Source organism: Manacus candei, unplaced genomic scaffold (genome assembly GCF_025592945.1).
Source record: "Manacus candei isolate 608988 ecotype Guabito, Panama unplaced genomic scaffold, ASM2559294v1 h1tg000060l, whole genome shotgun sequence".
Taxonomy (NCBI): domain Eukaryota; kingdom Metazoa; phylum Chordata; class Aves; order Passeriformes; family Pipridae; genus Manacus; species Manacus candei.
Window position 1 is genome coordinate 5,276,271 of NW_026138108.1, and position 20,623 is coordinate 5,296,893.

The 20,623-nt window shown below is 37.9% G+C and overlaps 1 protein-coding gene across 5 annotated transcripts in view; it reads left to right on the forward strand.

Annotated features, from left to right (window-relative positions):
• The window catches only part of KCNQ1 (potassium voltage-gated channel subfamily Q member 1), a 340,982-nt gene that overhangs the window by 162,043 nt on the left and 158,316 nt on the right, over nucleotides 1–20,623 (forward strand). The window contains exon 13 of one of the 5 annotated variants that reach the window (XM_051804017.1): nucleotides 3,618–4,078. The exons of the other annotated variants lie outside the window; for them this stretch is intronic. Within the exon in view, the coding sequence (XP_051659977.1) occupies nucleotides 3,618–3,648 (31 nt within the window). The 3' untranslated portion in view covers nucleotides 3,649–4,078. Of the gene's footprint in view, nucleotides 1–3,617; nucleotides 4,079–20,623 lie in introns of those variants that run through there. 5 annotated transcript variants of the gene reach the window in all.

Consider the following 20,623-nt stretch of genomic DNA (forward strand, 5'->3'; position numbering starts at 1 on the left):
AAAACAGGACATTTATTCAAATGTTAATTCAGCAGTTGGCCATATTAGTTCCATCTCAGGAAAAACAAATCTCAATTACTTTCAACTGTCCCTAGTACCTCATAAAGAGGTGGCTTTTTTGTTCACAATCAGTTTACAAGAACAAATCCCAACTGTAAAGATTGGTTTGTTCAGAAAACAAAATATGACGAAGTTTACTTAATCTCTAGAAGAATTGTATTTGAGTGACTGTATAATTGTATTTGTTTTGCTCACGTTCAACAATGACCATTGAATTTAAAAAGAGATTTTTTTTTCTTGAACTGAAATAAGGAAAGTAACAGAATGAGAAGCAGTACATATACACAGAGTACCTTGTGTGAGCTGTGATACCAGAGATAACGTGGTTGGGGACAACAGAGCTGAACTTCAGCTCTCACAAGCACTTGTCCACACATGGAATTATTTAGGAACAGTGATTCTTGAATAACTCCGTGTGCTGACACTCTTGTTTCTGTCTAGCTTAACACACTTTGATGGGCTAAATTTGACCAAAATAAGGCAACCTTATTCTGGAATAAGTGTGTCTACACATGGAATTATTCGGGAATAGCTGTTCTTGAGCAGTCATTACTAAATAATTCCACATGTAGACAGTCCTTTAATCTAGCAAGTTCTTAAGTAATTTCTGAAAACATGGCTTAGTTTCCTCTGTTATTAAGGGACAATCTATATACTTTTATTAAAAGTATTGTTTTGAAAAAGACCCACATTTAAGTCCTAGCTGCTCTTGGAAGTTGTATGCTAGATAAGGGGGAGGAGGGGGGAGTATCTATTGGGGTTTTTTTGATATTATGGTGCAAAACAAGAAAAGTGTATGGCAAAATAGCAATTTTCAATACAGTGACTCACACAAAGAGACTACTTTGAACGGTTGTGGAGTATTTTTACTAAGAAAGTGGTTTGAGAGAGATGATTATTGCTTTTTTTGCCTATCAGTTTTGCATCTGGTTGTATTTAAAAACTAAGACAAGAAATTCTAAGTTTTAGTGACAGAATAATATTGAAAATTATACTGTTTGCCTTACAGTGAAAACTTGTTTTTTATAATGAGGGTGTTTTTTTCCCCTGTGTTAAATATGTGTATGGAAATTCATTACAACCAGGAGTTTCAGGCCAGTGTAACTCCGGGCTTACATTCTACTTCACTATAAACTGTGTCTTAATGCATTTATCTGATTCACCTGTGTAAGTTACCAGTGGAAATCTGCATAGCTCATAGGACACTGTTCAGCTTGGCTATTTGAAGAGGTATGTTATTTCTTTGAGAACAGATTATGCAAGAGGATTCAGAATTTAAAACACATTCTTTGAAAACCCATTGGATTGTCTGTCCTTATTAGAAATGAATTAGCCTCAGGAACAAAATATTCAGAATTTCTCTACAAAGGTATTTTCTGCAAAGAATGAAAGGCTCTGTAGTAATTGTTAAGAAGTTCCGACAATATTATGTTTTTTAAAAAAGCCACATTCTGGGTCAGTGTTATTTTCATGCTCAGAAATGTAAACATACAGCATGGTATACTATTGTTAATTCAGAGCAGTGAAACAAATGTGCATGGTTCAGATGGTGGAGAGATGTTTAAACAAGGAATAAATGTGTATGGCACAGGAATACTCATACTATTAATACTGTTGTATTAATAGTGGTGGTTCTGCTGGGACAAGTTATCACTTCCTGTAGTGAATTTCCTTACAGTGTAGTCAGCAAAATATGTGCGCTCTATTTTTTATTGCTTTCCCTGGGATACAAATCTCCTATTTTCTACATGTACACAAAAATGTAGATTTTTCTGCATTGTTTTCTCCCACTCACATGAATCACATTCTTAACTAAAGGCAGCCAAACTAGCCTTCAATGTAAGCCTTTCTCCTAAACACCAACGTCAAAAAATTATCCTGCCGTGAGATCATAGCCGACTTAATTAAAACAAGGCTAATGTGGAGCAGCATTGTACCTGATTTGCCTATCACTGTCCTGTTCTTTTCTCTCTTTATCATAATGGAGCTGGCTAAGAAGAATTGGACTGCAGTTTTGCTCACATAAACACAAGTGAACTTTGGCAAGATCAAAACATACAGACAGCATTATTACAAATTCATAAATGGAATTTATGTGGATACTTCAAATACCTTTCTGCAGACTACCAATAGCCTCCTTACTGGGCTGAGGTAATTCAGTGTAGGAAGCTTGCTAAATAAACAGTAAGGTTGTTACTGTGCTAATGTTCAGGTGCAGTTGTTCTGTATATTACTGTATAACCATGAGCTATTGAATCAGCAGTGGCAAGGGACTTGCAAAAAACACATGCTACTTTTTGTGGGACACAGTGTGTGTATGACACTGGGCCACCTCAGATACCCAGCTCTTGTTCAGCAGCCTTTGGGTTGTTTAAAATCATGGTAAGTTTATTTTCCCACATTAAGAAGCCTGCAAATCTCATAAAACTGGAATTCTGGTTAACAAAGGATCGCGTTAGCAACCTCTCATTTATATCTCTGTCAAATGTGTATTGATCACAGCAGTCCTACCGCAGGCTGGTTTTTGGGTGTTGCCAGACAGGTTCATAAGAGTGCTGCAGTCACATGGATAGAGTTATTGATTAGGTTGCTTCCAGTCTCTGTGAAAAACAAGGACAATTTTATCAGGAAAATGAACAAAGAAAAAGTTATATTTTTCAAGTGAAAAGGCAGTGCTACCTTTTTACCTTCTAGGGAAAGACACTTCTCTGCTTGGGAATTGCTCTGTATCCCTTCTTTTTGTCGTGGTGCTTCCTGAGTGGCAGACCTCTAAATTTTCACCCTCTCTCAAGCCACAAGTGGTAAGATCTGCAGTTTAAAGTCTATTTAGACTAGGGCTGCATCCCTTTCTGTTTGTGCACAGTTCTCTCATCAAATATTCATGCAGAATATTCTTCCAGACCCAGTGGAAGGCATCTGCCAAGTGCCCTTATAATAAACAGTATTATATGTGGTGTAGTAGAGCCCCTGAGGGAAAAATCTCTTTTAAGCCCCATGTCAGGATTTTGTTTGAGGTAATCTCAGGTTTTCACATAGTTGTATTAAATAAGAGATGTTCAAAACATTGTTTAGCATTAGCCAAGATACCAGTACTGGTTTAGGAGCATTCAACTTCAAAACGACTGCAACATCCCTTTTCTGCTCCAGGTAACCAGCAAATTGAAATTCATTGTTTGCTTTGGGGTTGCACTGGTCTTTCAATTTAATACTGTGCTCCAGAGCCCCTTTGGATGAGATAGTGTTCTGGTCCATATGTAGCTGCCGTTCTGTTAAATAACATGCTGCTCCTCTAAAACCTTCAAATAGGAAGGGACCAAGTATCAATGAAAAGTTTCTTGTGGATTCACGCTTCCTGCTTAGTGCTCTGTGTAAAACTAAGTGCTGTGTTTGCTAGGCTTTAGGTTTGTTTTTTTTTTTTTTTCATACTTAGTGGAAAAAAACCACTTTCTTAGTTGGAAAGTTTGTTAAAAAGAAACTGAAGTGTATATGTGTTTAGGTGCAGATAGATGTGCATTTTGTTAGCATGTCAGACTGACCCGACCTTTCTGTGTAAACAGGGTTAATGAACCTTGCAAGGCACAGGATTAACAAGACGAAAAAGGAGCTCAGGAGTAGTGAAAATGGCGTCAGCATTAACTGGAGAAATGGATTGCTCTCCAAGTTTGTCCATTTGGCAGCACTTGTGGGCAAGAAATGTGACATTTCCTCTCCTTTTTTTCTTCGTTCCTTGCCCATTCTTTGCACTCTGTCAGCTATTCAACAAATGGACTTTATTCATCTGTGCAAAAGGTGCAGTTTATAGATGCCTCCTGATCCTTTAAGGTTGTTCGTTCCAGGGCAACGCAAAACTAAAATACACCTTGTGAGTTTAGTATCTTGTGATTTAGCATCTGTGAATGTGTATGACTGTAACTAGAATGGGTAAAAACAAGCTAAGGTGGCTACTGCTGTAAAATGATTTTTATTGTTTAAGTCTTTTAGGCACCCTCTGTGACAAGTTGCAGTATGAACATATAAAGAGCCCAAATTAACCCATGGTTGTAGTCTTAAATAATTATTAACAGAAATACATGTTTATGAATAGGGGTGCTGTGGGTTTATGTATTATATAAAAATTGAAATGCGTTGCTATTTTAAGAGGAACGCTATTATCCCATCCCTACCCCTTTTCTCCCTGCCCTCTATGTTTTACATTTTCTTTCCTCTAAAAGAAACCCTTTCTGATTAAGGATCATGTTGAAAACTCAGCAGTTTTTAATCCAGCTCTCTGCAGGCTGCAGTTCATGCTTCATTTAACTGATCAGTTCCACTGCTACATTACTAGACAAAATCACCAGTTTGAAGAGAGAAGCAATTATAGGGAGTCATAAAAATGGAAGACCCCACATTTTAAGAAATGAAATGCATTTTAAGAACTTCTCCCTTCTCATACAGATTATTTAGTAATGTTTTTGTACATGACTAAATGAATAGCACACTTTTCAATGTTTTGCTACACTTTGTATAACGAATTCAGATCAGAACATGAAGTACGTGCTCAGCTGTTCAGCAGAGACTGTTAAAAAGATTATTCTGCGTGCGTTGAACAGTGTGGATGCATGTGAAAAAATTTCAGCAAAGTAATGCATAAATGCTGGTGTGAACTGTGAGTGTCAGACTTGATCAGTAGTTGTTAGTGTAATCCTTGAGGTTAGTATAAGTAGGGCTTCAAATCAGCAAAACTGATCCTCGTTATTTTCTGGAGTTGCTGGGATATAACTGTGTGAACAGATGCATTGACAGGGACAACAAATCAGAGACTGAGAGGAGATGCTATGGGGCCCTAAATACTCCCATGGACTATTGCATAGGACTTGTTTAACCTGTTCATTTTATGGTGCCATAATCCTGGAGAGTCCTTGCTAGTGGGTGTTCTTGACCTAAATCCTAACAGATTCAATACAGTTGCAACATGTGCCTTGAAGGTTCAGAAAGTAATCTCTCTTTTTTTTTACTTTTTGCTTATTCATACTATTTTTTCATATGAATGGTTATGCTGACAAGTTCATATTAGCTCTTTCTTTAGCACAATACTCTTTAAATGGGAAACAATGCTTGTTAGTGAGGGTTTTCTTTTCTCCATTCTCCCTTCATTCACATTTTTCTGTGTTCTTACAATTTCTGTTCTTGATCAAGCCCTCTTCTAAGACTACTGACAAGACTCTGACTAGACCACCTTATTGTAGCTGAAAGTATAATGACTCAGAATGTCTCTTGCAACAAACACTTCAAATTTGGACATTCAAAATACTGGGAATTTTGTATTAAAATATAAATCCACTATATATTTGCTCAGTGCTTAAACATTTATGCTCCTCTTTAAGGTACTATTTTCTTGCTAAAACTTATCTTGATACCTTAGATATTTAGGGCATTGTGTGATGAGTTAGTTACATGAATCCAGTAGTTACTAATCACATGGAAAAAATCCACATTGACCATATTCACAGTTATCACTTGCACGTGTGCTGGCATGCTACAAAAACAGGAGCATCATAGAAGTAACAAAGTTGATCAGATAGCCCTGTCTCTGAAGGCTTTTCATGGTGTCAGATTATTTTTTGCAGCATAGCCTCATGAGAATCTGTTGTGACAATGCAAAAAAAGCTAGTTGTTTTGAGTTGTTTAGTTGGTGCCCTACAGGTGAAAAATGTGTTCTAGTATTTCAGGGACTTATTGCAAATATTCCTAAAGCAAAGTGGACACCTCATGTGAGGCATTACAGCCTGTGACCAGTGACATAACATCATGAAATTTGTCTTGTGAGAGCAGATTCAAGTACTTTACATGATCATTATACTGCAGCTGAGTCATGTGGATTTTCTTTTTCCTCTAACATGCAGCTTTATTTTCCACAGCAATAAATGTATTTTTCCATATGGTGTGAGCCAAAGTCTGCTTGGAGCACCACCAGTTTAGATGAAGCAAATTCTTTCCCAAAATACAGCACTTTATAAGGTATATCCATTTCTGACAGGAACAAAAATATATACGAATAGTCATTACTTTTACTTGGAACTGATGCTCAACTTAGCCCCTTGCTTTTTTTCAAACAATCCCACAGTAACAAAACAATACAAGACAACAGTCCATATGACTTAGCTGCATGTTAGCCATTAGAGTAAAAGACTTAAGGATGAGATATTTTCAGAAATCAGAATTTGTCACGTCTGAAAAAAAATCTCTTCAGTAAGCAGCACCTGATAGCCAAAATAAGACTGAATTATTTGCCAAGTTCTTCTTAAATTGTTTGAAAAATAACACATTCTTCTCTTGGCAAAAACACACTAATTGAAGCTGAATGGGATATGCTGATGCATTGAATGCTATCAATGCATTTTGCTACTGATAGTGTTTCAGGCTCAATGACTTAGAGATCTCTGAAAGTACAAGGAGTTTTTGGAAATTTTTATATTTTTATGATGTAGGTAGGGGACAACATGACGTAGTTAATTGTGCAGATTCTATGTTAACATATAGCATTTCCTTTAAAAGTAGCACTGACAGTCAAGGAGAGATTACTACAAAGTCCAGGAAATATCATTTGGTCCTCTAACTAATCCCCATATTTTTGGAGGCAGAGGGAGAAAATGCTATGTGGGTTGAGGAGGTTTTTTTTATTGTTATTACTTATGAAAAGATACCTTAGGTTAATCCATTTTGAATGTCAAGAGGATAAATCTGACAGGAGTCAGAAGAGCTCCAGTGGAACTAGCACTACAAGTTACAAAACAGCTAACATCATCCAAGACTAATTTCTTTCCCCTGTTTGTCCTACTGTGGAGGGAGAGTTAAAAGGCAATTCTTGGAGAGTTGAAAGGCTCCATAATAGGGCTCCTCTCTCTAAGGGAGTAAAACTGCTTTGTGGCCTTTGTCTTCCGGCTGCTAATAAACCATCCCATGCTGTGAGGCTTTGAGTTCACTCTTAATTCAACTTCAGTTCAGCTTCCATCAGCTTTGGTTTCCCTGTCTTTGTGAGTTGCTTTTTCCTTAAATACATGGTGTATCTAACTCACATTTGAGCTTCTTCATTCATTGTCTGAGTTTATAAATGTACCGGTTTCATAAAACCCTACTTGGAAATTTTTGTCAAAGCATAGAAGTCACCAGAAGCATTTCAGTAGCTGAGAGTTTTGGTGGTTACTGCTGTCTTTCTGTCTGTGTCTCTGAGTGCATGTCTTTTTCTGCCTTAAACTAGCTTACAAATGTAAGGATACATTTGTCCATATGAGTCTGTGTCAGATCTTCTGGACTGTTCATGAAGGCACATTATTCCGTACAGTTTGGCTGATCTGACTTCTTCCCCCCCAGTCCCCAATTATGTGACCAATTTAGTAGTGTTTGCCTATTGTTTCTGCTCCTGCTTTTCCAGATAAGACCAAAATATAATACTTGGACTCGTAAATGCCAAGGAATTTGCACTTGGCAAATTACAGATTTGGCAAGAGTTGATTTGGGGGGATGTTCAGTTAATTTTGCAATCCATGAGGTCTGATACTTAGGGAGCAGCTGTAATGGGACAATTCCAGCCCTGCCAGCCCAGCAAGGTGCTGTTTACTGCCTTTCTGCCTTTGTACCTAGACAGAGCTTAGAGAATGAGGGGGGAGGGTGGGGATCTCTCACCTTCTGGTGGGAAATAGTTACATGCCTGTGATGGCGGCCAGGGCTGGGCAGGCAGCACTTCCCTTCCCATGTGGGTATCTTTCAGGGCTCGGGGATCAAGGTGGTGCTGTTCTGTGCCCTCTGATTTTTAACCCTTAAACTGCCACTCTCACAGAATGACCAACACTGAGTCATCTGGGAGCAGAGGACACTCACAGTCAGTGCACCTGAGCTTCAGAACAGCTGTCCTGACAAATACTGGTGTGATTATGTCCAGAGCCAGAGGGAGCTCTTAAAATAAAATTAAAACAGATAAAATACAGGATCCCCAGTACTTGCCTTGTTTGGGGTTTTACTCTAAACACTTGCCTAATTAATTAAATGTCCCTACAAGTCACGTCCTTTTCAAACGAGCTTAAAATAGTTGCAGTTTCTGTTAGAAGTCATTTGAAGTGACGTGGTGGTGCTGCTGCATATCCCACTGAGCACTGCTTGCATTTGTGCAGGCACACTTCCAGAATTAATGGCACAGGAAATAAGTAGGTGAGGGTAGTATGTGACAGCATGTTACTTAGGGAACAGGGGAAAGGTCTCATGCAGGAGAAATGCTGGATGAAGTACCATGAATTTAGTAGTGTGCTGAGGCAAAATCATATTAAAGGGTTGGGCATTCTTTACCAAAAGGAAGAAAATCAGTAGATTGGTCTCACAGATCTAATTTGTGACCTTTAAAGAAGTTTACAGGGTATAAAAGCTTGATAGTCAAGGAGTTTCACTCTAATTGATATTCTCATCTACGTTTCAATAAATACATCTATTTCATATCTCCCAGGTTTGATGGGTTGTATGAATCTATAAACACTATGGATTTCTGTTTTGATAAGATCATATGGGATTAGGTCTCGCCAAGTAAAAAAGTTGAGAGTTTGGTGGGTATCTGCTACTGTCTTCTCAAAACTTACAAGAAATCAGAACAGCACAAAAATTAAGCATAGGGTTGGAAATTAAAAGTTCTGTGTCTTTATAAATGTATGAAAAGGAGCTTATTTCTTGCTATTAATTTTAAGGTAAGGGAACTAGTCTTATTCTAGAATTTAGTCACCCAAATTTCAATTGCTTTCTGATTGAATGCTGCATTCATATATATAGCTACTCAGATGTGGAACTAGCAGACACAGTTAGCTTGACGAATGAACTCTGTGTCATAAATATGTTAGGAATTTAGGATTTGTTATTTCCAGAGTGCTGTGTGTACAGTTATCTGCAGCATGGTTGGTGATTTTGTTTTGAGGTTTTTTTGGTTCTTGGCTTGCAGCTTAATTCTTATCCAAGATGTAGTGAATCAAAATATACTTCAGTTCCGTTCCAAGAGTTGAGGTTCAGGTAAAATTTATCATCCTGTTAATGAATGGAACAAAGCTAAGTACTCCAAATGGGAAAGAGTAGTAGAGTATTCATGGATTGGGAAAAGGAGACAAGACAAAAAACGTAGATCAAGGGAGGGAAAAATGGAAAGGAAAAAAGAGGACAGAAAATCTAACAGATGGAATATTAGATTGAGAGTACTTTATGCTTAGAAATAATTGAGATACAGAAAGGGACGTAACATCAAAAAACCCTCAGGAAGAATCATTATATGAAAGCATCGTGTAACCTGAAACTAAATACTGAACTTTTATGTCAATTTGTGAGATTTTTTAAAATTATAGTATAAAAGAGTAATTCTGTGCAATATCAGCTTTTCTGTTGTTGGTGGTATTTTTTTAATTTCTGGATTTTGAAAAACCTGAGCTAGTTTCCTATTGAGTGACATTTCTAAATTTTTTTATCCTGCAAACCCTAATTAATAAAACCTAAGTGTAGTTGGAGGGAGAGAAAATGCTTTATTTTAAAATGTTACTCTCTGCCACATTCCTACTGTCACTCTTTGCTTTTAGGACTGAAAATCAAACTGACCTTCGCCAGCTACTCTAATGCAGCTGAGAACACATGTTGAGAGGGCAAAGGCTTGCACACGTAAATGTGATTTTGTACCCTTGGTTCATGCCAAAAGAAAGTACAATTATTCTCTACTCAAAAGTCTCAGTGGGAACCCTGGCCATTGTCAGATGGGTGCTTTGTGCACATCTGCTGCATTGCCCAATGCTTGACTTGACTGCTCACCCTTTCATTGAGGATAAACAAGGAAATAGAAACTCCTGCTTGTGTAACTAAAAGGATATGAAAGGGTATGTCCCCATTTCGAAGCATTCTAGCAAAGAGTAGCCTGGCTTGGAACAAACACAGAGGAACAAAATATATACGTATTTTTCCAGGTCAGACTGCTGCATCATGGGTATAACTGCGGTACCATGGAAAAATAATTATTCTTCAGACTTTTAAAAATATGTATATCCAGGCTCTGAAATATACAAGTAGATTGCTAAACAAACATGTCAAGTGTGATTAGTGTTGTGTGCAAATGGACTGGCATACAGTCCTTTCTGTCCCTTTCTGTCACCTTTTTAAGTTGATGCTGTCAAATACCAGAAAAAACATTTTCCAATTTTCAGTTTCTTTGTGCACAATGGGGAATAACCAACACCTTTAAAAGCACTTAGAATTCTTTGTTATTGTATTTCACCCCATATTATTTTTCACCCCAAAATTGGCATTCCAGTAGATGCAAGTGGTGTTACTTAGATAGCTGTCTATCTCCTGGAGTAATATTTCCATTGAGAATTGTTTGCTAAGAAATTGTTTTGACCCAAGTTTAACCTTAGATGTGAAATCGGTGTAATTGTTTATGCCTTTGAAAGAGTGCTCATAGAAAAAGGACAAAACTAACTTGATTAAAAAAAAAAAATCCGTGACCTGATAGTAGCAGAAAGTTCAGGTAAGGTTGATAAATGCTGTTTTGACACGCTCATGTAATCATTACAATGTGGTTAAAAGTTGCAGGAGCCCTGCAGCAAGCTGACACAACCTCTTACCTTCACAGTTTTAGATGCAAACTCTCTCTTCTGATAGGAGATCTTGGGTAGGCTAGTCACCCCTCAACAGAGCTCCTGGAACAGAGAGAAATCTGTATGCTATTTGAAATAAGTCATCGTGCAGGAGAAGAGTTACAGAGCACCTTCAGAAAAACTCCTCCGTTTCTTAACTAGACCAAGGGGAAGGCAGTCCACAAGGAGGAAGCCAGGGCACCTCACACAAATCTCAGCTAGGATTTTGCAAGCTGAAAGGTGAGCAGATACCCTGTCAAGTAGCTTGTGTTAGGATAGAGCTATAGGCCTATATACACACATGCTGTCAGCAGGCTCCCTTTGTGTTTCACTGTGCTGCTACACCCTTTCACTTATACCTCCCTACTTTCCCTCAGGATGGCTCCCACCACTCTTATATGGTCATTCCTTACCTGGAGTGTCCATTTTCCCATTGTTTCAAGAGATCCTTCTTTAGTAGCAGCCAGTGTCATGTAATCATTTCTCAGAGAGAAGAAACTGAGAAGCATTTGGTCACACTAAAATGTGTGGGCTTTGACCCTTTCATGTGAGAATAGTGATGCTAATGAGGAACTTGGCATCGTGCATAAAGCATGTATGCTTTGTGAATAAAGCATCTGTGCTGTTTTCACTTAAGAATAAACTTTTTTCCATATTTTTTTCATGTATTGCTACATTAGTTTCTTCAAAATGAAGGAAGCCACCTTACTCCCGCTGCTGCCAGCATCTTTCAGCTGCCCTCTGGGGTCAGGCTTCTTTCAATGCATTCTCTGTTTCAACCCTGTCCTCCCTTTTCCCCACTGCTACATACAGAGAGGACTGTATGATTGTCCAGGTGCACACAATGCTGATGCCTTCTAATTTAGGCAAGTGGCAAGCCCATCTACTTTTATATGGTCTCTGCTTTTAGAACTGTATTTAACAGTATCCCTGCAGAAAATAACAATGCATACAGAGTTAAAGCAAGCTGTCCTTCATATACAGGGATTAACCTTGCAGGCACAGGTACAATACTTTCGAAACAGATATCTCATTTTGGCCCATAAATAGGTGCAGTAAGCTTCCTAAGAGCAGCAGCCAATCATTCTCATGGAAATATCTTAATATTTAAAAAGCACAACTCAAACGAGGATTTATGGTTCAGAGAATTTCATAGTCATCTCAGTGAGTTTGTAGAAGCAGACTCTACTGGGAGACATTCAATTTTCAACACCTAGTGTCATTTTTAGTGACTTAACTTTTCTTGTTTGGTCTACAAATACTTCTCCAGAAGGGCATGGGTCTGATGTCATATCTGCATAACCCCATGCAGGTGTCTTGGATACTACAGAAGTGCCTAAAATAGCTCCACATGCCTCTGTGCTTGCATCTAAATCCCATGCTGCTTAAGCCTCTTCTCTAATGTGTAGGAAAAGGCATTATGTTGCTTCAGGTCTCATTACTGGATAAAGCATTAAGTGAAATTTTGACAGCTTACCAGCTTTATAAATGTCAGAGGTGGTTTTCAACAAAGGCAGAGCTAAATGCTGTGTCCAGTATTTCAACTTAAAAGTATCTCCTTAAATCATTCCTTACATCAGAATGTTCCTTCTGTAAGGTTTTATTCCTGTTACCCTCCTTTCTTCAGCAGAAAGGTACTATGTGAATCAGCAAGTGTTCTCAAATGTGCAGACTATCTTCATATGTGTGTATAAATGCAGTTAGGGTTTATAAAATACTTGTAATGATGATTTGGTAGTATCAAAAATGCTCCTTGTTGTAAAAGGCTGCAGTCTGTACAGCTGCATGGTGCATCACCCCAGCCATTGGATGCCTTTAGCTTCCATTTAGTGGCTGAAACTTGGAAATCACCAGTTGCTGTAAGTTCAGACAACAAGACAGCAACTAAATAGTTGCTGCTTTACCTGACTGTGGATAACTTGATCTTCATTAATCTCAAAACTATTGGCATTTTTTCTTTTGCAGTAAATCATCTCACTTGTCAGTTCTAAAACTGGAAACTCATTTTGTGACCTAGAGACCTGTGTCTCTAATAGGCTGTTTCTCACAATTTAGGGAAGCCTGAGGAGAATGAGAGAAAAGTAGCTGATTATCTCAAATCATGTTTGTTCATGGCACAAGATGTCGAGCATGTTTGTGTGCGAGGTGCATCTTGGTCGGCTCACTGCCACTCAGCTTTGAACTTCTTCAACAGCAACGTATGTTAGTTTCTGTGAACTTTAACAGCAAAATATTTCTTCTTGGCTGTTGTGGAGGAATGAAAACAAACATAAAGACCTCATTGCCATCATGGGATCTGGGTGATATGATGTCTTTTAAATGAGGTTTTTACTTAAAATCTTGCTGGATTTAGTGGCTGGCTGAGGCAAATATTTCCATACAAACACAGATCCTTGGTCCAGACTCTGAAGGAGCACGAGTGCTAATTTTTTATGCTCATTTTTGTGTGGATAGCAGGTAGTAGATAAGAAAAAAGTTTCTGAAGACTGAGAATGAGGGCTCAAAAAATTAAAAAACACTTTACTAAGTTCTTGGCAGGGCAGTGTAGTGTATCTGTAAGAAGCCAGTGAGAAAGCTTCAGAGCTCCAAGTGCCCTTATTTACTGTCTTAAGTACGTGAGGCATATGGTGGGTTTGTTCTGTTATAAACATTGGTTTGACTTAGCTACAGGAGCCAACTGACACTTCTTTCTGAAGATTGGATTAATTTTCAGTTTTGTTTGACACATTTGGACTAATCAACCGGAGTGACATCATGGACATCAAGTTGCACTGGCATACATCCTAAAAATGATCCTGTTGGAAACTTCCAGCTAAATTTCCATCAGTGGAAAATGTACATTCAGCAAAAGCCAAACTTCATGTGACATCACGATAAGGTTAAGAGTTTTTCTGTCAGAAAACTTAAAATGTTCTGTATGGGAGAACTCTTCCATCCTACCTGAGAGACCTTTAGATTGGATAGTTTGTTACTTGCTTTGTACAGTTTTGCTGAGCCACAGCGTTCACTTGCCTCCTCAGCACTTAGAAGGAGGAGAAAGACAAGACTTATAGAATCACAGGAGACTATTGAACCATCATATCAGTATTACAGCCCATCGTGTGAAAGAGAGACTTTGCCATATCTTGTTTGGTGGATTCTCAAAAGGACCCTGGCCAACTTTTAGCTGGACAGCTGTTATGACCTCACCCAGTTTTCAGAGGCACAAATGAAAGATTAGCAAGAAACTGATAGAGCTGGGGCTGGAGGCTCTCTTGTGAATGTGAGGAGGAGTAGATTTTTCTTTTTGTTTGTTTTCTCTTTTAAATTTAGAGAGCTTTAAAAATCTAAAGCAACTTCTAAAGAAGTAGTTGTGTTCTGTTGAGCTGATTAAAACATATTTAGAAGTAAAGTAAAATGAAATAACTTGGTATGTTGATAAAATAATATTGTTACCTTACCTTATAGAAATGGAATTATGGTTCAAAATACCAGATGTTAAGAGAAGAACCAAAGATATTTTGGCTGAAATAGACTTTTGGTTGCTGGAATTTATTTTTTTTGTTGTTTTTTTTGCACATTTACTTACAATCTTCCTAAACCTTTTCAGATAGCTTTATGTAACACTAAATCATTAAAATAAGATTCATTGAATAAGGATATAGTCGCTGATATTTAAATCTAATCTGTTATTACACCGAAAGTTTTCTGAAGTCAAAGTCTGAACTCTCAAGAAGTGTTTGTTTGATCTTGGAGAAGATATCCCAGTGATTAATGTTAACGATAAGGTGTTGATTGGTGCTTGGGAGAACCTATTCATAGAAACAATAGACTATTATACTCTACTTTAACTACCATATAACAATATTTAAGCTTTGCTCCGTGGAAACAATAGTCTTATTTATACATCCCTATCTGCCTCTAAACCAGCATTACAGTTTCTGGCTTCCTATGAGGTTGAAAGTGCCCATTGACAATTTCAGGGCTTGAAGAGTTCAATGCCATACCGAGGTACAGCAAAAAGCAAGTGAAATTTTTCAGTATGACCGTCATCTGAAACTTGCAAAAAAAACCCCAAAAAACACCTGAGCACTAGAGCTGTTAGCTGGTCTTTTGCAGTTCGTCTGAGAGGTGCACCAAGATTTGAGATGTCACAGGCTAAACTCTCCTTTTTTTTTTTGAGTAATTCTGGACAAGGCCTTTGTAAAATGTTTCATGCTGTTGCCAAGGGTAAGGAGCACCAGGTGCACCACATTTCTTACCAAAATCATCCAAGAACATCAAATTTATTAGACCTTAAAAATAACTACAGCATCTGCTCTCCTCAGAGGGGAAGATTTGGTCTCAGAAGCCTAACAGAAGTTTGGTGTAGTAACTTTATATTATTGTTATTAGACTCTTTTGAGTTGTTTCAGTTGAGCTGTGCACTGAAGGACCTGCAGGTTATGAAATCCTTAGGCACTGAATGTATAAACTGAACAGAGCATAGATTTATCTTATTGTCTTTATGCTTCTTTAAGAATAAAGAAGCAAGCCTGAAACCCTTCTTTCCCCTGCTAATGTGTCAATTATTTTAATTTAGCATAACAGATTTTCAAGAAATGGGAACACAATCTATGCATGGAGTTGGGTAGAAGGATGAAATTACCACAGAACCTACACCTACGACTGTGCTACCTCAGATCTTGGCATTTAGTTCTGGAAATAGAAATCCTTTCTACTTGAACTGAAATGGTGTTCACTTGCTTATGCATAATAAATTATTAGTAATATTTTTTAAGTCAAATACAGAACTACTACATTTTGCTTTGTTAACACACTTGTTAAAGCTGATACAAAAATGAAATGTGATGATAGAATAACTCCATTAGTAATGAATTTTTGCACACTTGGATCACCTGGCATTCCTTATATTAAAAATACAGATGAGTACAGAAGTATGTCTTTAAATAGCCCATGCACTTACTCCTGTGTTGATCACATCTTTGCACACAGGTACAGCATTGGAGGGAGGAAAGAGGATTTTTTTATGCTGTGTAAAAAATACACCTAAAAATTAAATGGTCTGTGTGATTTAGACTAGAGTAATAACTTGCATTATGTACCCTCAGTGTTTTTCATCTGATACTAGTCACATTAAAATAACAATAATGTGGTACAGCAACCACAATAGTTATCTTTCTATTTACATATAACACACATAGCAGGTTTTAGAGGGTTTAGCTGGGACCACTTTCTGTACTGTGGAGGTTGAGCTACATCCAGCTCATTGTTAATTAAAACCTTGCTTCTAAATAACCTTTCTTGGTTTATTAGCACAACTCATCTTTTAAAACAGACTCTGGAGAGAGAAGGAAGGAAATTACCCTTAGGGACTGGAAGAAGCCTTCAGTTTGGAGAAAATGCACAAGAGATTCTGATAGCTACCAAGTCCTTTTGTTTTGGTTGCTACTAAGGCTTATGGAGGACAGTGAGCTCAAGGAACTTGAAAATTAGGGTCTAGCATAAATACTAACCTGTTTGAAGGATGAAGGAGGGCTTTCAGTATAGCATGCAAGACTGAAACTCAGACCTGTGATCAGAATGATGGGCTGTACCCAACTGCAGGAGCTGTGGAAATAGAGAAAGACTGTATAGCCACAGACCTACTCAAGGTAGACAGGAAAACAAGGGACAGTGGAAAGGGAAAGCTGCAAATCCATGCAAATTGTATGGATTTTTTTTCTTTGGAACAATTGATTGGGGTTTTGAGGGGAAAAAAGTAGTAAGAAGAATGAAAAAAGCAAAGACAACAGGCCTGTGTTTGCTCAAGTGTAGATTGATTTTTGAGTAGCTTTGTATCATGATTTGTGGGTGTAGGGTGAGAGAGGGAGGACTACCAAGAAAGGGCATTGTTACAGTGGAATCTAACTCAAAAAAAGAGGATTGTTTTCTATAGGCCAAAAAATGGCAGCTGGACAAAAAAAGGAAGGGAAAATGTAAATAAGGGCAGACCTTTATGTATGTCTATATTTGAATTTATTAGCTGCCAGTGTTCTCAAACAGCAATGGAATTTGATACTTTATATTCCTAGTTATATGTATTTCACTCCTACTAGAATTCCTCTGAAAGATGGTTTGTTTGAATGCTAGTCTGGTTTAGTATTTATTTGATTTCAAAAGCAGAGCATAGAGTAAAAGAGAAGACAAGATATTGCTTCTAGCTGAGAGAGCAAACATCCTTACAGTTCCTCAGCCAGTGTTGCATTAACCATTGCTAGAGCCTCAGGAAGACACCGGTCAGTACCTCTACAAACTTCCCAAGCAAATGGCATGAAGCTGTGTCAGGGGAGGTTTAGGTTGGATATTAGGAAAAGGTTCTTCACCCAGAGGGTGGTTGGGCACTGGAACAGACTCCCCAGGGAAGTGATCACAGCACCAAGCCTGACAGAGTTCAAGAAGCATTTGGACAACTCTCTCAGGCACATGATGTGACTCCTGGGGGGTCCTGTGTTAGAGTTGGACTTTGGTGATCCTTGTGGGTCCCTTCCAACTCAGCATATTCTGCGATTCTGTGAAACTATCACATTAATTACATTTTGGAAATAACATAGGCTTTTACATTTAGGAAAAAATAAAAAATCCTGTCCTACTATCACAATGTTATAGAAAGCAGTTAGTTGCTGCTGTTTCTTTCCATGTGCACGTGGATCACCTTGGATCTGTTTGGTATGAACTCTGTTAAATCCGTCCTTCTGGAGTCTCTGACAGTCTGTATAAAGTCATTATATGAAGGTTCCCCTTCGTGGCTTTTCTATTTTTCTCCTTTCACTGGGAAATACCACTTTTGGAGTTGAGGAAATTAGAATGTCCTTCTTGCAGATCTCAATTCCTGCAAAGACATGTCATACGAGCCCTCATACAGAGGAGCTTTCATGACCAGGAATGCACAGTGGAACATGTTTAATGTCACATCAAGTTTGGTCTAATACCACCTTAAGTATTTTCTGAGTGATTTTATGCGTTCTCGTCCAGGAGCACATTTTATTGTGTGCTTGCCCATTCCACTTCTTTCTCACTTCTATACTTTCCTGTATTTAAAAAAGTGATTAATTAGTTGATGGTTTCACATGCAGTGATTTTGCACTCAAGATTTTAATTTCAAGATGTTTTTTAAATCAAAGAACTGCACTGCTTTTAAGCGAATTATTGCATATTGCAGTGCATTGAAACAGTATGGAACTATCTCCTTAAATCCAGACAGGTGTACTATATGCAGGTTTTACTGAAATCAAATTGTTCCCTGTCTATCTGATCTATCATTGCTCAGGTACCTGAAAGAGAGATCTCACCAATTGTCCTGTTTAATTTTATTTTAGGTCATTTGCTTGTGTTAGAAAGGGTAGATGATATAATTATGTCCCTTGTTTGCTGGCTTTAGTGGGACAGGGTAATGCAAATCTTTTTTTGACTTTTTTACACATGTATCCTGTTGGTCATTTTTGCTGTATATGATCTATCACAGTCTTTTTCTTAGAATCTATTTCAAAGGTGTTGGAGTGATGTGCTCATTTCCTGCCTTTTTAAGTTCAGGCCTATTCTTTTTTATCTTGGGAACTTCATTTAGTAACCCAGGGTCTCTTAAGATCAGCAATGAAAGGCTCTACCACATTTTCTCTCTAAAGAGGTGGTGTGAGGATGACATCATTCATCTGTGCTAGACACTGACTCATAGGCATTTGACCCGAGGGTGGAACCCAGTAACAGGGGTTAACATGAAGTCATCTGTGGTTGCACAATGCGTTTCACAGTTGTTCTCCCACTCCTTTTTCTAAACCGTGTAAATAATTGCGGAGTGCAGAACATAACGAACTACAGCACGAGGGGCAAACATTGCTTTTGGGGCTCTTCCAGGCCACTTTGTAGACCACGATGAAATAGAGTAGGAAAAAATTTTTGATAGCGTATTGGATTTTACATTTGGATGTAGAATTACCTTTGTCCAGTAGCCAAAAAATGGAAAGCACATTTGTCTTGAAACTGTAATGCCATACTACCTGTTGCATTCGTTTTTGCTGTGAAATACTAGACCTATTTTTAGATGTTTAGGGCATTACCGTATTTTTTTATCTGATACCATTGAGGCATAATTGACTTAGTATCTAAGACATGTTTTGATTTGTTCTTTGTTGTTGTTATTTTTCCTGACATTTTTTGGCTATATTTTCAGCTTGTCCACAATTGCTTTTTAGAATTCTTTGCTTCATATTCTGGCACAGGATCTGATCTCCTTCTTGTGAAATACAGCCTGAGCGTGCATTTAAGGGCTGAAAGTCACCAGTGATGTAACTTGCAAGAACATCTGTAATATTAAGAGCTTTAGAAAGAGAATTACCTCTTGGGCTCTCCAGTTTCTTATGCTATTTGAATCCTGGCAGAATTTGTCATTCAATAATATTTTTGGACATTAGGAAATCTAAGGATTTCCCTTGTTAAATCAATGGACCAGTGATTAGTTTCTGCTTTTATTGTTAACACTAAGCAGGAGCATGACTGCTTCTCTTTGTGGACCATAGGAAAACATGGCTGTTCTACCCAGCAGACATTTGGATTGGCTCATTAGATCAGCTGGGGAGTGTGGCTGTGCCTTCCCTGCCTGTAAGTGATCCAGGGAGCCTGGCTGGCCTGCCTGGAGGTAGTGCCATCAAGGGGATGATTACTCAGGACTGTTTCCAGGATCTCCCTGTCAGTTAGCTAGGACTGGTTTGATGTAGGCTCTCTTTATCCTTTTACAACATGAGAAACATGCTTATCCCTGCTTCAAAAGCTGCAGAGAGTAGTAAACACACAGTTTATTTTTGCCTTCTATTGAGTGCTGTGTGAGTATTGTGATCAAAAGAGAAACAGTTGGAAAAAACTACTAACTTCCAGTATTAGATTCTGGAAATCTTCTGAGTCTTTTAAGTAACTTTACATTTGAGTGTAACATGGTGTAACATAACACTTTAAATACATATCTAAGTGGTATATAATTATTTACTTAGCACTTTTCGTTCCAAGTCTCTGAAATTAAGCATATGAATAGGCAAGACAAGAGGGAATTTATATTTGGAAATTTGAAGATTCTGTTCTAGAACATTTGGTAAGAATGAATGATTAAAGTTAGAGTTGTTACTGAGAAAGAGTGCTAACGTATGTCCAATTTTGAAAAATACTCTTCTTCTGAAAATAATCTAAATGTTTACAACATATAAGGCTAAACTCCCCCCTCCCTGATTTTTAAGACTTGTAGAATTACTTCTGTTTTGAATTAGAAAGTACATTAAGTATTTCGCTTCATAGCTCTTATGGGTAGATATATTTTAGTAAATGTCTTGAGAAAAGGAACAACATTGGGCTTGCTGTTAGGAAAGTTCTCTCTGTGTAAATGCAGCGTAGCCTGCTTCTCTCCACTCAGCTGATTCAGCAAAAGCATGCACTTGCTTTTGTATACACAGTAGGACTTTAAGAGTTTTCTTAATTGAGAGCCTTTGTCCCTGATGGCTGATTTCTGATTGAGTAAAAGACAGAAAACCTGGTTCTTGAAAAAGAGATGAATAGGTGGAATGTGATTCTGCTGCCTAACTTCTTACCAAAGGATGATGTGAAGCCTTGGAGTTTGTGAGGCAGATGCCCACTGCAGTGGTACATAAGCAGTTTTATATAAAATCAACAGAAGTGTTATCTGGAACAGGATTGTGTAAAATCTGTTTGGCTCAACTTGGAAAAAAGTATTTTGAGTATTGAACGTCATCATAAAATCGGGAAAAAGCAGTCTCTTTTTTCCACAGGCATTGTTGAGTTCCGATGCAAATTCCATGCAAATTACTGACCTTGGAAGCACCATGGGACAATCTTTATGTAGGCATGAACAATTTCTCCTATGTATAGGAGAAATTTCTCCTATGTATATGTACTAAGGCATAAATAGTTTTGGTTTT